The sequence below is a fragment of the Phaenicophaeus curvirostris genome, chromosome 1, assembly GCF_032191515.1.
Source record: "Phaenicophaeus curvirostris isolate KB17595 chromosome 1, BPBGC_Pcur_1.0, whole genome shotgun sequence".
In the NCBI taxonomy this organism is placed as follows: Eukaryota; Metazoa; Chordata; class Aves; order Cuculiformes; family Cuculidae; genus Phaenicophaeus; species Phaenicophaeus curvirostris.
The window spans coordinates 140,247,542-140,265,589 of NC_091392.1; the positions used below are offsets into that span (position 1 = coordinate 140,247,542).

An 18,048-nucleotide genomic window follows, 5' to 3' on the forward strand; every position below is an offset into this window, starting at 1 on the left:
GATTGTTCAGGTTCCTCAGGTGGTCATGAACCTGATCTTCTCTTACTGTAGGAAGGACTTTGCTCCACCAGTCCCTGCCTTGCAGTCCATCCAGTCAAGAGGTGTGGGGAGAGAGGTTGCGCTCTTGTGCATTATGGAAAGCATCGTTAAAGATCTGCCAGTTCTGTTCTGCACCCCTGTCCCTGAGGAGTTTTCCCAGGGAGTCCGATTGACTAATTCCATGCATAGCTGGAAGTTTGCTTTTCTAAAATTCAGAGTCTTGATTTTAGTCTTTGCCTGACCAATATCCCTCAGGACTGTGGACTCTACCAGCACATGATCACTGCAGCCCAGGCTGCCTCCAGTTTTGATGTCACTGATTAGCTCACTTGCATTGGTGACTGTCAGGTCCAGTGTCGCATCTCCTCTGGCAGGGCTACTACCTAGCTTAAGAAATTATCCCCAAAGCACTGCAGACTGCCTACAGCTCGCTGTGCTACTTTTCCAGCCAATGTTCCAGGTCAATGCTTCCACTCGTTTTTCCTTGCTTGTACCTTCTGAAAGCCTGTAGTCATCAATAGCCACAGTCCAGTCATGGGATTCGTCCCACAAAGTTGCAGTAATAGCAGCTAGGTCATAGATTTCTAGCAGCACAGTGGCTTCCTGCTCCTTCTGTTTGTTGCCCATGCTGTGTGCGTTGGTGTAGAGGCACTTCAGGTGGACTGCCAGCCATGTGACCTTCTTACAGGAATACCCCTTAATTCCTTTGAGGTATTTCACTGGTGTTTCTTTGTTGGCTCCTTTTACTTTAGAAGCCCCTGGCTCATCTCTGTAAGACTTCAAGTTTGCTGCAGGTAATAAATATGTAACGGACAATTTTACCCCTGAAGAACACAGTGGTTTCCATTATTTTAGACTTTATCGGGTTGTATTTATTGAAGGCATGCTTTGTAGTCACAGGAAGACTCTGGGGCTTCCTATAGCACCACCTTTCAGATTAAGATGGTGTCACTGTCTCTGCTTTGTCCTGTTCTTTGAAAAGATGAAGGAAAATGATGCTCTGTATGTGGAGCTCTCAAACAAGATTTTGGGCCAACAGCAATTTTTTTCTCATCTTAAACAAAAAATGACATGAAGATGCCTTCCTGTCTTCCATAAAGCATTCTGCTTATTTTTATGCAAAATAAATTGAATATAAGTCTAAAAACATCAAGGACACATATTTGTTTGGATTATACTCAGAAAATAATTTAGAATATTTAGTTTAGCCCTGAAGAATTTATACATCTTTCTCACACCACACTCTTGCTGTAACACCACAGCTCAACTAGCAGAGTAGTTTCTGGAGGTGCCAGTGGTGTATGGCTTTTGTCTCCATAGACAGATCAAGCTGTAGGCAGTACACAAGCCAGCAGCATGCTGACAGAGTGACCTGCTGTGTGTTGGAAGGTGTCTAGACCAAATTTCTGTCCTGCTCACAAGTAACTCTTGACATATGTTTACAGAAGAAATAAATTCTTTTGAGCATAGTCAGGAAAGCATTTTCAGAATTTGTACTATGCGTTTACAAAGCAACTTGTTTTAAACTAGTGCCTGCAAATAAAAGATTATTTTCCTTTGATGAGTAAGACCCACATCACTGGAGTATTGCAACCATGATTTTCGGTTTTAGGAGTTTTACAAGCTAAGTGTCTTCTTTACAAGGAAAGAACTTCTCCTTAGTTAACCCCACAATTATTGAACTAAATGCAATCCATTTAATATTCAGAAAAGTGTTTTAATTATAACAGTAGTCATAAAAAGTATATATAATCAATCATGAGGTGCCAACAAAAAAGTTCATGATCTACAGAGGTGTAGTAAAAGCTAGATAAGGAGAAGGAAGGTGCTTTAAAGAAGACTTAACTTTCAACTGGATGTAGCGAAGAGGAACCATTGGGTTCAAAGTCATTAACTACTGAGGATAGAGAAGTAAAGTGTTTGTAGAAAAGCCAGTCTGGAACAAAGATGGAGGGAAGATTGGAAATGAACTTCTTGATAAGAGTTTGGCATTGTGGAGAGAAGGATAGGCATTTGAGATGAGATGGGTTTTTTTGTCATGGGAAGAAGAGGAGTGAAAAATAACCCTTTGTAACAGATTTGAGTAATAGAGTTGAAAATGGTGATATACAAGGGAAAGAGAAGAGTCTGCAAAGGAAGTTTAATAATTGGACTTTGAGTGTGTTGAAATTCAGCTAATTTGAAGATCTATGTGCTCTCTAAAAAGTTGTGATTCAGATTTTCTTCTGTCTTTTAATTTCTTCAAGTTGTGGGAGAAGGGTTCAGGGTAAAAAAAAATTTCAATTGTTCTGCCTGTAACTTTTATCTGCAGGACTAGATTGGTTTAATTTGGAATAGCACATTGAGTGATTGTATTGAAGTTCATTTTTAAAACTGATTTTCCTGCCTTTCTAAGCTAGCTTTTTCCTAGAGGTTGTGACAGAAACTTTTTAGTGTCAGTATAAAACAGGCTGCTGAATGCATCTTTTTCTGCCCCAACAGGGTGGCCTAACACATGTTTGTTCCCCCTCCATTATTCAAACCCTTTCAATAAGCAGTCTTTTTGTAATTGCTTGTTCTGAGCTCAGTTTCTGGGCGTTTCCAAAGCGGAGTTGGTTGCAGGCAGTCCCTTTCTTCTTTCAGCTGCAGTAAAGACCTTGAAATGTATTTTTTTCTAAGGTATTGAATGTCAATGTTTTATAAATTTTTCCCCATAGAAGGTACAAATGCAAACCACCTAGTTTTGGAGTTCAGTAAAATATAAGTGACAATAATGCACAGACTTCTTTTTCTAATTGTGAGAGTAATATTTGCAAATAATTTATTTATTCATTGCCAAGAAAGATTGAGCTTGATGAGGCAACCCTTTCATGTAAAAAGAGACAAAGCACACTATCCATTCCAATTAGTTGGCCCACTTAGATTTTAAATTCTTGAAAATGAATTTTAAAAGAGTTTACAAGAAACAGTGTTCACAAATGACACTATTTCTTTATAGTAGGGCAATAATGAAGAAGAGTTTATACTTATAAGTGTGCATTTTTTTAAAATATGTACAAATATGTACACATCTGACAGCCAACAAGCTTTTGAAAATATTCAGGTTATAACTGCCTCATTTAATTTTAAAATGTGTGGAAAATTGTTGTGGCAATTATGATGGAAATACATACTTTGTTGTGAAAAATTTATAGTGATGATGTGTCATTCTTTATAAATTGTCCTTATTATTGATCATAGTCCAGTAGTTGTGGACAAGTAGCGAAGATGACTCGCTTCCCTGCAGACCCCTTTAATTACATGGTCTCTGAATGAGTATGTTAACAGGTTAAGATTTATTGTATGCAGTACCTGACTGTACCTCATAATGCCATTGGTCTGATTATAATTCACTGTTATTTTGATTATAAATCAGTGGGACAGGAAAAGAGTGCCTTTAGCTCTGTGAAAACAAAAGTAGCATTCTGGATTAGTATTTCATATTCAACTACACTCATTGACTGGTTCCAGTAAGCTTGGAATATTAATGAGATGAAGAACAACATCTTTAATTTAGGGGAAGCAACAGATAGAGTAAAAACAGGGACTCTCAGTGTAGTCAAATTGACATTAGAAATATTAAGTGAATTCTTATCCTGAATTTTTTATATGTAGGTGACAACAACAGTCAGGTTGTTGAATATGAACTATTCAAATGTTATTAAAGTCATCTTACATTTCCTTTAAATAGTAGAGTTTTGCATTTTGTGGTTCTCACTTCTTCAATATGGATCTCTCTTATTTACTCTCACCAAGAATTTTGAATATAAAATTTGCATCCATAGACATACTTGTTTTGGCTCAAACCTTCAAAGATTCATATCACTGCATATGATTTGCATGGAGCTTCGTCTCCTAATTCTTCTTTGATGGAAGTAAGGAACATTTTTCTATTTTGTGAGTTTCTGTAAAACAGCCTTATATAAGGCTGAATTCAAAGTGTATCAGGACCTATAGCACAGCAAATTGAGGTTTACGCTCATCTTGGTTTCAGTCTAATGCAGGATCCAACTCTGCATTTGTACTCGGTCATGAATATTGGGAAGTGTTCCCAGGTCCCAGTTTAGGTATACCCATATCGGTCTTCAGCAAGAAAGCATTCTTGGGAAACACCTCGTTATTCTTTTATAGCAGACTTTTAGACATTTTCAGATTTTTATTTAAATTTGAAAACAATATGGTAATTTAAACATCTCCTAGTACTAAGATACAGCTTGAGGCTGTTTGCTCTTTCCTCACATTAGTATTCTTATCTTGTGGGAGCAAGTGGTGATCCAGAAATGTGATTACAGGCTACGTATATTTGCTATATATAGCCTTGGATAAGTCACTATGTTTAGTCACTATGTTCAGATCAGCCTGACATACAAGTTAAGGCCTATTCTCCTGCCAGCTACATGGAAGATTTAGGATTCTTCTAAGCTGCAATGCCTTTTAGTGCTCCTTCACTCTTGGGGATGTACTGATGCTGGAAATAGATGTTTGTGCTTCAGATCAGGGGGTCCCCACGGATTTATACTGATACTTCTTTTCACAAAGTGACTTTTCAGGTTGATATTAAAAATATCAGGCTGTTCTTCCACTGTAGCTACCAGTACAAGAACTGCAGCAACATCCAGCTCTTCCATGTTTGATTCAATTATTGTGAAAGAAATTTCTCTTCTGAAAAGTCTCATAGCTCTCCCATTTAAGTAACTGCACGGAAAAATAGCAACAAGGAAGAAATAATAATAGTAAATATTAAAAATCTCTTCCTCCAGATTAGGAAGAAATTTCTGAGAACCCAGTTATCCCGTAACTGCTGACCTTTCTTCTGAGCCATAGCTGGATAGGAAAACAGAAGTGTGATGGAGCATGAGCAGTGGCTCACAAGTGAAGTGCTATCTCACCCCAATGGCAATTTGTATCAGGGCACAGGGCAGCCAGTCATACCAGTGACAGGGTTCTAAAAGCATTGTATAGCACCTAGTGTACAATAGTTTGCCAGGTGCTACTGTGATACACATCTTGGCCAGCTTTTTAATATTCTGGGGCCTCTTCTATTCACAAATTAGCATTCAAGGTAAGGTCAGTGTCTGTACACAAATCCTGCCAGACTCTTCTTCCATCACCACAACAGAAACCCATAGATGTGTCCAGTTTGCTTTTCTTGCAAGGCAGTAGCCAACCATGACTACCCACTTTGCCATACCTGACTGGGACTGTTTTGTGCAGGCATCTGATTGAATAGATATAGAGATATACCACAGTTTTATCCAGGATAACACTTTAAATCTCCCTTTGTACTTCCTAGTATCAACAGAGGTGTGCCTGAGCATGCGGTTTCCGTTTCTACAATCTCAATTGAATGCATTTCCTCAGACAGCGAGGAAAGTAATTCCTTAGTAACTCTAGAGTTAAATAAAATATGTTAGAATTAACAAATGAATACAACAAAATATGCTTTAAATATTCTTGCAGATCAGTAACTCACATATTACCCTGTTTCACACCTTAGTTTCAGAGTAGAAAGAACTGTTAACATGTTCTGCAAATATATAGTAGCATCCAACTTTGGGGTTTTTCTGCAACATTCTTCCAATAATATTACAGCCAAAATGTTTTGGGGGGGTTTGTGGTTTTGGGTTTTTTTTTAAATCATTACAAGATCTTCAAGCAATTTATTTCAGTGTGAGCTTGGAAGTAGCAGAGTCTGGTGTATAGGCTAAAGCTAATTTCTGGAATTGCAGCCAGAAAAAATTTAGAGGCAACAACATGCAAAGCATCTTCTTGGTTGTTCCAAATGCAAGCATTGCACTCTGGGACCCACAGAGATCTCAGCTAGTATTGGGATAACTTTTAAATATTTTTCCTGTCCTCACACAGAACTTTAGATTGTCCAGATGAGAACATCCAGATGGGATGGATGTCATGGATGGATGTTGCCCAGACAAGAACAGAAATGGAAGTAAAATGTAAAACTTCATAATTTTCAGGATGAACTGGAGAAGATTGAATACTTAGATTTCAGTCTGTGATGCTGACTTTGCCTGTTAAATGTGAAAGTGCAGATTTATGTGAAAGTGTGATTTATGCAGCTAACTTGCACCTAGATTTTAGGCACTCTATTTTTCTAAGTATCCTCATTTCATTAATTAGTGGTTTAGAGGACAAGGATCCTGTAAAGCTTCTACACAGAGCTGGCAGTTCACCAAAGTTTGGCGCCTAAGATCTCCTATGGAAGAGTTCCCGCTTTTCCATAACTTGTTAGGGAGCAGGCACAGATACAGGGGATTTGTGTCAGTAGTTATGTATAATTTCACTGAGTTCTTTTCAGGCAGGATATTGTTTCTCCTTCCATGTTTGCACAGCACCAAGTTCAGTTGAATCTTTTTGCAGTGCCTTGGGACACCGCTGTAATGTAAATATTCAATCTTAATATCTATTATGGTCCTGAAATTCAGGATGAGACCCTCACTTGGCTGTGGATCCACTGCTGAGGTAGCCTTCTCTTTCGCATCTGTGTTTTTTTGCTCTGGGTGCCAGCAAGCAATGATGTCAACTGCAAGATTTGTGTTTGGTGACGCTCAGAAAGAAGGATGAAGATAAGCACTTCTTGGATTAGTTTGTTGAGAAGTTCTCATATCTGAAACTATAAAAGGCTTTGTGGCTTCATTATGGACATGACTGACTTGCAGGTTTTAAGACTGAATGCAAAATACATCCAGGCTATTCCTCCATTTCTTCCATCTCCTTGTGTAATATCCATTTAGAAAGCCTCTAATCATTGTCTTCCATCCTGCTAAGTATAAGCAACCAATAGTCTTCTCTTCCAATACATCTGTTTACTGGAAGGGTGATACATGTTTATTAGCATTTTTGGCATTAAATACTGAAATGTCAAGAGTTGTGCCATTTAAAAAAATTAATACTGGATGTCTCTTTGACACTATGTTAAAGTTTTTAAATCAGTTCTGGAAGACAGCTTTTTCTTCAGTGTGTGTTAAGTTTCATTACATGTTCTGCTTTTATGTTTCATGTTATCGCAACAACAAGTTTCTTGGCTGAAAAATCATTTATTCCGGGTAGCTAATGTTTCATTATAGTGAACAATAGTGAGGTTTCTTTCAAAGTGAATTATAATGGAGATAACAGTGCCAAGAGAAGTTAAATTATTACTTCCACATTATAAACCTGAATCAATGAGGTTTCCTGGGTACATACTTTTTTATAGCATGTTTGACTTTTAACAGAAAAATTAGCAGTTTTCAGAAAGTGTGAATTTAATAAAAGGCACCTTTATGACTCGTCATTGTACAGGCATTTGCTTATAGCAACTGATTAGAAAAAAGAAAGATTATTTGAATCCGTGAAAACAAGAAAAATTTAAGTGCCCTTAAAATAATGTGAAGATTAAGAGGTCTAGAAACTTCGGTCATAGACAGACTTTGTTCTCTTCAACATATCTCATGAACACACTCTGTTAAACTGTTTTGTCTGATTAATATCAGATTCAGAGCCTTTTGATGACTTATTTTCATAGAAACAGATGTTATCATTTCTGTTGGAATAGAGACATATTCTGGGCATTATGTAACCTACTTTGGCATTAACTTATACTACGTGTTTTTCCTTTATTCTCCCACAACATTGTAATCGTACCCAAATGGTTCTCAACACATTTCCATAAGATACTTAGCATGTTCAGACTTTGTGTATGTATTTTTTGATCTCATAGATAGCTCTTGGATTTAAACTCTGAGATCTGCTATACCTGTAGTTTTCAAACTGTAATTGTTACTGTTTACAACACAGCAATTTTTTGCATGTATTTCAATGTGGTCCACAAAATCTCTGCTTGCCACTGAAGTGTTAATAGAGCACTTTGGGCTCAATTAGAGTAAACCCTCTCCACATCTGCAGGAGGGCTGGGACAAGAGGTGGAGGGCTGAAAGTCAGGGGTCCAGCCCAGGCAAGGGAAAGAGCAGAGAATTTGGGAAAACTGTATGGGTGTGAAGGACCTGTTTAGAAACAGCTTGATACTAGAACCTCCCTAAAGATAGTTTGGCCTGATGTGGGATTTCTGTGCTTGTGTTATAATTTTAGGATCCCCTTCTTGGTCTGTAATACTGTAGTTGCTGCTGTACTTGGGCTGTGCCAATTAGCTTCGAGTTTTTTTACTTAGCTTGCTTCTAACCAGGGCACTTATCACAGCAGCTGTAGCCAACTGATTTGAACATGTTTTAAGTTACTAAGGGCAGAGATGTACCTGATGCATTCTTTAGCACTACCTCACTTTATTTCTGCCTCCTGAGATGGACAGGAAGGACCTGGCTGACATCAAGAGCAGCTCCAAAGTATGCCTTGTACACAACAACTCTTTGACCTGCCTTTTGTGGAGGGCTTTTCCTTTTCAACAGACTTAATTTCTTGCTGTGTTTCTTTTAAAGTTTACTAGTTCAATGACCAACCTCAGCTGGCAGGGGAGGCAAAGGATTCTGATTTCTTTTGAAGTGAAGACAATTGTTACTTCAAAAGCAGGTCAGCGGATGGGCTTGGACTGGGAAACAAGTTTTCATTTGGATGTTTGGAGAGGCTTAAACATGTCTGGGTTGCAGCTACAACCTGTGTAGGCTATGCTGTGTAAACCAAACTGAACACCCCAAAAGGTACAAGAGAAAACTCTCTATCTTTTGCTAAATATCTTTTATAAGCCCTGCTGAGATTAATATAGGAACCTATGTTGGGACTAAGCTAGGACAGTGTTACACAGAAGCACAGGTGCCCCAGCCACTCACTGGAACTGATGGAGCAAAACTGCATCAGCTATTTCCAGTCATTAACTGTATTTTTTGTCAGTGGAGAAGTATAGGAAGCAAGGAATAATTGCCTAGTATTCCTATCTTCTCCATTTAATTTACAAAATTTGTAATATGCAGGTCTTACACAAGTGGAACAGATTACAGCTCCGTGGCCTTCACATTTCCTACCAAGGATTGCTTGTGATACTATATTTCCCCCAGATTTAGAAAAAAGAAAGAAGAAAGAGTGAGAAGAAGGAAGTTTTCTCTTAAATTTTGTTTAGGTGTTGTTTGGTTATCTCACTTTAAGTATGGTCACTTTGAATACTTCCTTACTATACTGAAACAGTTAAAAGTTATTCATAAGAAGGAAACAATTTTTTTTTTGTAATGTTTAAGTAGAGACAGTTTGAAATCTTCAGCTTTTTCTAAAAGCTGATGTCTACTTGGCCAGACAGGCAAAATTATGGGCATGATCTTTATCAGCTCGTACTGCAAAGGACACAAGAAGAGGGAAAAGCATGGCTAATAGTAAAACATAATTTCTGAGTTTCTGTGCTTCTAAATTTAAAATTGAAATTTAAAGAAAAAATAATCAATATTTTTTACTTTGTTAAGTTTTTGCTGTTAATCAAAGCCAATCTCAAATTTGGCACAAATTGCAGGCTGTTCTGCTTTAAAATAGAGCATAGGCCAAATATATGCACTAAGTAGACTAGTACAAATTTTTAATATCAGTTAAATTAATTTTTTTCTATGTTCATACATGAGAAAGAAAATTGCAGACTTTCCCTTTTGTGTTCAAAATTGAATGTGCTGGGATAATCACACTTCATTGTTACAAAAGAGTGTTAACCTCCACAGATTTTGACTCCTGCCAGGGCCACATTTGCTATTGTTTAACAGTGTTGATGTCAATGCAGCTCCACCAGCCAATGTTTAAGCCATCCATCTTCTGATTTCAGTCAATGTGTACCTGTAATGATATGCTCAGAAGAGTGAAAGCACCAGTACTAATTGTGGCTGAGAAGAGCATGAAGATTTACGTGACTGTGGGTTTTAAACCACAGCCAATAAATAAATTCTCTGCATGCAAATGTGTTGAAAAAGATTAGGTTGGGTGCAGGAAGCTGGACATTTTTAATATGTGAACCCAGACCAACATGTTACAGTAGCTGTCTGAAATTAATAGCTCAGCATGGTGATTTAACTGGAGAGTAAATACAGTACCTATTCTTTTTTGCAGAACGGCAGTAGTTCATGACAGCATATTGATTTGTAAGACTTTTATCTAACTCTCCAGGTTTGAAAGATAAGAATTAGTATCTCTGGTCTCTTCCTGTGGTTCATCATAGGTTGCAGCTTTGGCTTCTTGTAGCATCAATGTTAAGTTTGTTTCAGGTACAAAAATATATCTTAAGGCCTGTGATAAGCGAGGGCAGCTAGAACTAGAGTTGAGAGGTGTTTGCTTCTGGCCTAAATATCCATGACAATGTTTCCTGAGACTGTGGGAAGAGGGGGTTTACTAACTGAGATGCTGCCTCCCAGTCCTGTGTTCCTGCCAGAATTCTTTGATCCCTTTGACAAAATATTTCAGGAGGTTGTATGAAGTTTACTTAAACTTGACAAAAGCTTTTGTTAAGGAGTCCCTTGCGAGCAGTGCCTGATGCCCTGTGCTGAGACTGCAGAGGACTATCCTCAACCACACAGAGTTGTGTCCGACAGAGTCAGGACAAAGCAAGAACAAACAGCAAAGTGGCAGAGAAAAACACCAAGGCATTTGTGTTTGAAACATTAATTTATTAGCTTAGTGATTACCAAAGAAAAGGCAGCAAAATCTGCAGATGATTTTAGGATATTAAAGACCAAGACAGGAAGGACTTTCAGAAGCATCTACCGGCTAAATTGACAGAAAGAACACTGACAGGAAAAATCTTGCTGACTGTCGGATGAGGAAAGAGAACCCTCATTGCTGCATTTTGTTGTTGTTCTGTAAGAGTACAAAGGGTGTGGTCTCCATTACCTAAATGCCTGCAGGTGCAAGGAGATGGTCCCTGGGATCTGATATTCATTCCTGTCCATATGTTGAACTGTTGGTTTCCTCTACACCTGGCCATGTGAAGAGATCAGTGGAATTGTCTGCTTAAATGTTACGTTTGCTCTGAAGTTGAAAAGTGTACTGAACCATTTGAAAACAATACCAAACACGTAATGATGCACTTATACCCACCCATGGATATACTGTGTTTAATTCAGGCTTTCTATCACAGCAGGCCAACGGAATGTACATCATTAGAGACGTGGAAGTGGGCCTGTTCTGAAGCAGGACTGGAAGAATAATGTCTATGAAGAAACACTGAGGCAAAACTGCTCAAAACCCTGAACTTCAAATAAAATTTGTATCAACATTCTTGTATGCCACACCTCACAAACACAAAGGAGAGCTTAAGTTTTAAAGACAGCCTTTCTCTTACAAGAAGTTTTGTGTTCCTAACTATATATAACTTCTGCAATTCACTGGTGCTATATATCAGCAAGAATACACATTTAGTAGGTGACAGAAAACATAAATGACAAAATCCTGTCTCTGCAGAAGTCAACGGCAAAACTGCATCAACGGGGTCACTTGCTGTGTTTGTATTGGGTAAAGACATGAGATTTGTCTCCAAGTGACTTAACTTGTACGTTCAGAAGAGTAGGCTGAGCATGTTAAAGGAATGCTCCTAAAGGACTGATGCATTTATAGTGCATTCACTATCTGAACCACCCCATCTTCAGACAATATCATGTTGTGCTCTGTGGAGAATACTTGCAGTGACCACTCACTTGCTACAGTGAGACAAGTCTGAGTTCAGAGCTGTGCTAGAGGACATAGAGCAACCGTGGCTGAGGAGGATTAGGAAGTCTTTTTCCATACAGACAGTAATTTTCCATCCACTGCTGGGCCTTGTCAGCAGAGAGTCGATCAAATGGAACACCAGGCCACGTTGTTCCCATATGTCTGATGAAGGGGGCTCTGCCTCAGGGCCCTGGTGCATGTGCAGGATGTCTCGTGTTCCTAGATTCACTGAAACGGAATGCTTTGGGTTGGAAGGGACCTTGAAAGATCACCTAGCCCAGCCCCTCTGCCATGGGCAGGGACACTTTCCATTATACCAGGTTGTTCAAAGCCTCATCAACCTGACTTTGGACGCTTCCAGTGATGTGGCATCCATAACTTTTCTGGGCAACCTTTTCTACTGTCTCACCACCCTTATAATAAAAAAAAAAAAAGTCTTCCTTACATCACATTTAAATCTCCCCTCTTTCATTTTAAAACTGTTGCCCCTTGTCCTGTCACAATAGGCACTGGTAAAAAGTCTCTCTCCATCTTTGCCATAAGACCCCTTTCTATATTGAAAAGCTTCAATAAGGTCTTCCCAGAAACTTCACTTCTCCAGGCTGAACAACTTCATTTATCCCAGCAGAGCCATTTAGTCTTGTGGTGCCCGATATCCACCCTTCCTGCCACAGAGTATATAATCGTGGCAATTGCTCAGCATGTGGGAGATAAGGAAATGGTAAAATAGCAATGCATCTCAAACAACAGAAGTTAAGTAAAAAATCGTAGTACTTATAGCATCGCACGGGACTGTGTGCTATTTTTAGCCTGACTATACTTCTGTACTGCTACACATTGTGCATTAATTTGAACATCAGCCAGTACCACCATTCAGTTAAAAAGGATGAAGAGCAGTGGCCACATCTGAAGGGATTTGGAGTTACAGATTGCATGGCTAACAAACCGTTTGGATCTGCAGTGTGGTGATTTGTACTATGTTATGGCACACTGGGTTTCGAAGCAATTCGTACTCAGCAGCAGGAAAAGTTAAATGTTGGGTTCAGCCTGAATGTGAAGGGAATATAGCTGGTATGTAAATAACTTTCCCTTGTTAGACAAGCATGTTTTACACTGTGTTCTTATTAATCCTTCTCAGGCTTTATCAAAATAGAGATCACAGCTATAATTTTCATTATTCCCTTTATAAACTGAATGTTAGGAAAGGACAGTGAAGAAATTCTGGGAGATAAAACCTGATCTGATACATCCTTGTTGTGCACCTGACACATTGTTTTTCAGTATGTAGACTAAATGCATTAATAAAATCCAATTAAGTTACAAATTCCTGTAATAAACAGTGAAGGCATGACAAGGATGAATTAGGCATCGCAGGACTATCAGTAACTCCAAAGTAACAACATTGGCAGGACTTGAGTGTTTCCACATGGTTACAAATCTATTCATGTTACTACTGAAAGGGATTTATTTTAAAATAATGTACTTTAAAGAACACAAAATAGCAGCCACCACTCCCACTTCCTATCAGAATCCCATTTTGCAGTTAAAGTGCTGTCACTGGAGCCTGTCTCTGGTGACAGTGCCAATGCCAGCACTGACAGCCATCTCGGTGCTTACATGGCACTGAGACAAAGGCCTTCTGACTGCTTAGAAAAGTGTCAGAATAGCAGCTTCCCATTTTCAGGAGGTATTTTATCAAGTCAATATTGCGGTTGTTTTGAAATTGATTTCTTTAAAAAAAACAGCAGAAGAATGCAATGTACAGAAAGGCCAGGAATCTGTGTATGTCACAAAACTAAAACCTGGAATTTTATTTAGAGTTAATTAAGCAATCACTTGTTCCTTTTTCTTTGTGCTCTCAAGTTAAGAAATTAAAATGTAGCAAACTGGCATGACTTTTAAAACTAGAGAGGTTTAGTGGCTGTGTCTAGATGAACAACATACACTTCAGTGTTCCAGGTAGGTAAGTCTTTAAATTCAAAAGAAATTACACTCCAAAGTAAAAGGTTCGAAGTATCTAAGCAGAAATTACCTATGTAACAGACAGTGCTATGGCCAGAATGGAGATAGTGCAGAAATACTTAAAAGAAATGACAGTGTCCTTTGCCAGCAGGGAAGATGGGGCTGTGTTTTTGCACATGACGCCCTTATAATTCTAGGTTTAGTGATGAATAGTGGGAATTTCTTTCAGATAGGGATTCTTGGCTCTTTCGTCCAAATACCACATGCAGCACCACAGGACATTTGTCCCTGTTGGGAATAGAGAACAAAGGGAAGCTATCAGAGGGGGGTGCATAATGGACTAGGTTCAGGAGCTGTGCCAGTCAGGTGTCCTGCATTCAAGCCTTTTCTCAGTTCCCCCTTTGCCTCCTGAAAGTGATTCCTTTTCACCCAGCACAGACAGTGGCATCCCCCCCTTCATGGAGTCAGGCAGATGGCTCGGAGCATGGAGGGAGGGAAAAAAGAGCATGTGTAGCACCTGCTTACCCTACTTAGCCAGGTCTAACATCCACGTGTGGTCCTCCGGGCCTTAAAGTGTGTCTTGGGAACTCATACCTGGTTCTGAGTCACTAGGAAGTGACCTCCTGGCAGTCTGCACCACCTTTTCCCCGTGTAACTTGACATTACCTGAGAACCTTCTGAGGGCACTGTACTCCTTTTACAAAGCAAACCACATCATACTGGAAACACCCCAATCTGTTCCCTTTTTTTATATATATATATCCCGTAAATGTCTTTCTTTTTCTTTTTTATTTTTTTTTCCCCAGAAATGAGAAGAAATACATAAGCAGATACTGGAAAGAAGTGAAAGTTGGAGACTTTGTGCAGCTTCGCTGTAATGAAATTATACCTGCTGATATATTGCTGCTCTCCTCCAGTGATCCCGATGGGCTGTGCCATATAGAAACAGCTAACCTGGATGGTGAAACTAACTTAAAACAAAGACAGGTGGTGAGGAGATTCTTAGAGCTGGTAAGTCACCATTTCTAGCTCTCATTTAAGTAAACTGATCACCAGTCCACACCAGCTAAATCTGCTTTTTTCTAGTAGTGCTAATGAATTACTGTTATGGTTGTCATTAAAATACTCGCACTTGCCAACAACTGACCTCATCATAGTATCAGAATTTTTACCATAATTTTTCCCTGAATTTGAATAGGAATTATTTGGGGCAATTGTGTGCGGTTGGAAAATGTCGGAGGGCTTTAATGGCTTCTATTGTATCTTGATTTTTGGAAACACATTTGAACTGCCCAGTGAGAAGATATTTAGATATAAACAATTACTTCTCCTGCCAGCAAACCAGATCAGTTTCAATTAGGAATTTTGCCTGAAACTCTGTGTTGCAGAATATCCCTCCAGCACTTGGAGCATTAAAGCTCTTGAGATTTAAAGGGACAGCATGCATGCATTCTGGAGGCATCTGTGCTGAAAAGGTCTTTTACTGCTCTTTCACAGGGCTTGTCTCTCCCCAACAGCACTATTTTGAAACAAAACAAAATCCAGATCAGTTACTGTCAGCATAATTAGAGGAAATTACCTGTTTAAAGCAAATTTTACTTGCTTAAATAATCTTGTTGAAATACTATTTATTTGTGTGCCCTCCTCTTCCACCCCTCTTTCCAGTTAACCTCAGTTCCCCATATTTTATAAGGAAAAAAATACACTCTTTCTAAAACTCAGCTACATCTTTTTTTCCTAGTAGCTCTTCTCATTAGAGAGATTTGGCATACAAAAAATGTTTTACGAGGAGTGGCTGAGGGAACTGGGGTTGTTTAGCCTGGAGAAGAGGAGGCTGAGGGGAGACCTTATTGCTCTCTACAACTACATTAAAGGAGGTTGTGGAGAGGGTGGAGTTGGCCTCTTCTCTCAAGTGACAGGGACAGGACAAGAGGGAATGGCCCCAAGCTCTGCCAGGGAAGGTCCAGGCTGGACTTCAGAAAAAAAAATTCACAGAAAGGGTCACTGGGCACTGGCACAGGCTGCCCAGGGAGGTGGTTGAGTCACTATCCCTAGAAGTGTTTAAAAGACAGATGGATGAGGTGCTCAAGGCCATAGTTTAGTGGTTGATAGGAATGGTTGGACTCGATGATCCTGGAGATCTTTTCCAACCTAGTGATTCTGTGATTCTGATTCTGTGATTTATTTTGATCCACTGGGAGTTGCTGCCCTTACCACTGTTATCAGAGGTAGCTACAGAAGCCTGTAGTTGTACAGAAGTAGATCAGCATTAAAGAAGTTGTAAACTAACTGACAGGATAAAAATCAATGTGCCTTCCAAATAAATCTTTATGGTAGACAGAGCCTTTCTCTGAACAGCTTGTAAAAACGTGAGCTAGAGGCTTTTTTAATTATCAGAGGTTTCCACATATAATTTAGAAATGACATGGCAGCTACCACCACAGCAAGAAGCTTAATCAACTACAGGCCAAATGTTGCAAAAACTCTGATTGTTTCAAAGAAGCTAATTGAATTGCTTCTCAAACCACCCATCCTGTTCCCACAGAGAGGAAATTTCTTCCAGTGGGTAGAGCTCCAGGGAGATACTCAGATGACGTGTTTAAACGACGGGTAGACGAGGTGCTCAGGGACATGGTTTAGTGGCAGACAGGAATGGTTGGACTTGATGATCCAGGAGGTCTTTTCCAACCTGGTGATTCTATGATTCTATGATATAGGGATGCTTTCATGTTTGTGGGTACCCCATCTCTATCTCAAAGAAAGACCTGGGAAGGCACCAGTTCCTCCACTCATCCACAGCAGATGTTTGGATTTCTCTGATCCAAGATCATTTGACACACAGCAGGAGGTCCTGGCAAACACAGCAAAAGGAATTGATGTTTCCAAGCACAGATCATCACAAGACTGGCTTTCAAGAGCCTTGCTATCCAGAGGATTCCCTTATACTATGTCAGGATGCCCAGCTTCCTGGCTGCAGTCACACTTCAGCGCTAGGAGTGTGATCCTGGAAGCTGGCAGGCTGAAAGGGTTCCTGCCGACTCTACAGACTCCCCTGCTTCTGGGAACTGCGATGTCTAAATTTGTGCCTGAGCCATCAGTTGTGGAGTCACTCTTCTGTCTTTAACCAGGAAACACATGCATGCATTAATACAGCAAGAAAACTGGGAGGGAGTCTCCTTGCAATCCCATTTTTGGCATACTCACCAATGTTTAGATTGCTGATCCAAACCACGCAGCTAAAGACTTCCAAGTCTGAGTTTTGTACAGTCTGTCAAGACCTGTAACCTTTATGCTGTTGTGTGGAAGCGAGTTGCAGTGCAATCTCCCCCTTGAACAGGTTATCAGAAATTGAATTGGGCTCTATTAGGGAAGAAGACTGAGGAAACAGTGCCTACCTAAGGATGCAAAGCTGATTTTATGTACCAAGCAGCTCAGCTACATCAGGGTATGTGTGGCATAGCTTGCTCAGCACACCCTGCTTTACTGAAGAAATCAGTTATCATATAGATATCTTATAATCAGCTTTGTAGACACCTAACACATTTTGCATTTCCAGCCCGTCCTCCTTCTATGTCTTTGTTCTCTGTATTATAAGATGATTTTGGAAGTCTTCTCTCTCAGAAGTGTGCTCCAAATTTTATGGATAAATAATTTTTAATTTATTTTTTTTTAAGATTTTGAGCTAAAGTCGCAGTGAAGTCTATAATAAATTGTTAGGGGTTAAACTGGGGTCTATGACAGAAAGCTCATTCATTTCAGCGAAAACAGGACTGGGCCCCAAGAAGTCAAGTATTGAAAGAGAGCTTATAAGAAAACCACATGTGACTACCTCCCCTCTCTTAAAATAGCTGAGAAAGCAGGAAATATCCAAACCCAGGTTCCTGCATCAACTAAGTTGTAGGCAAAGCGCACACCTGCAAGTACCAAGTCCTCAGCAACTGCAGCGTCGCAGACCCTCTCTGTAACAGCATCCCGTAAAGTAATCCAGCAGAATACTTGCTGTCCTTATTAAAGTCCTGGCCAAAACCCTTCTGAGCACAGTGTTAATTCATGCAGCAGCTTTAGCTTCCGCATCTCATACCAGTAAGAATAGGCTTTTACTGGCTCTTGAAGGTGTTGCCCTGCTGAGAGACACTAAGCAGTGAGGTAGAGGGAGCTGCTTGGGAAATAGGTGAATAGTAGGCTCACAGCCAATTAGCATGGAATAGCAAGGTGATACCTGTTTTTTGGCCTAAGTTCAGTTCCTGTCTGGGTAAGTTGTCAAAACTGGAGAGGGCTTATTGTTAGATCTCATAAAATACTTTGCAAAACCAAAATTTTCTTGCACCAAATGCAACCCTTTACCAAGCCTCAGGGAATTTTCTTCCCAAATCTCTTATAACACCTGCATCCCAATATATTCATGCGTTG

At 39.6% G+C, this 18,048-nt stretch overlaps 1 protein-coding gene across 2 annotated transcripts in view; it reads left to right on the top strand.

Annotated features, from left to right (window-relative positions):
* The window catches only part of ATP10A (ATPase phospholipid transporting 10A (putative)), a 115,229-nt gene that overhangs the window by 28,908 nt on the left and 68,273 nt on the right, over positions 1-18,048 (top strand). For both annotated transcript variants that reach the window (XM_069876232.1, XM_069876223.1), the window contains exon 2: positions 14,445-14,649. In XM_069876232.1, the coding sequence (XP_069732333.1) occupies positions 14,445-14,649 (205 nt within the window). The remainder of the gene's footprint in view (positions 1-14,444; positions 14,650-18,048) is intronic.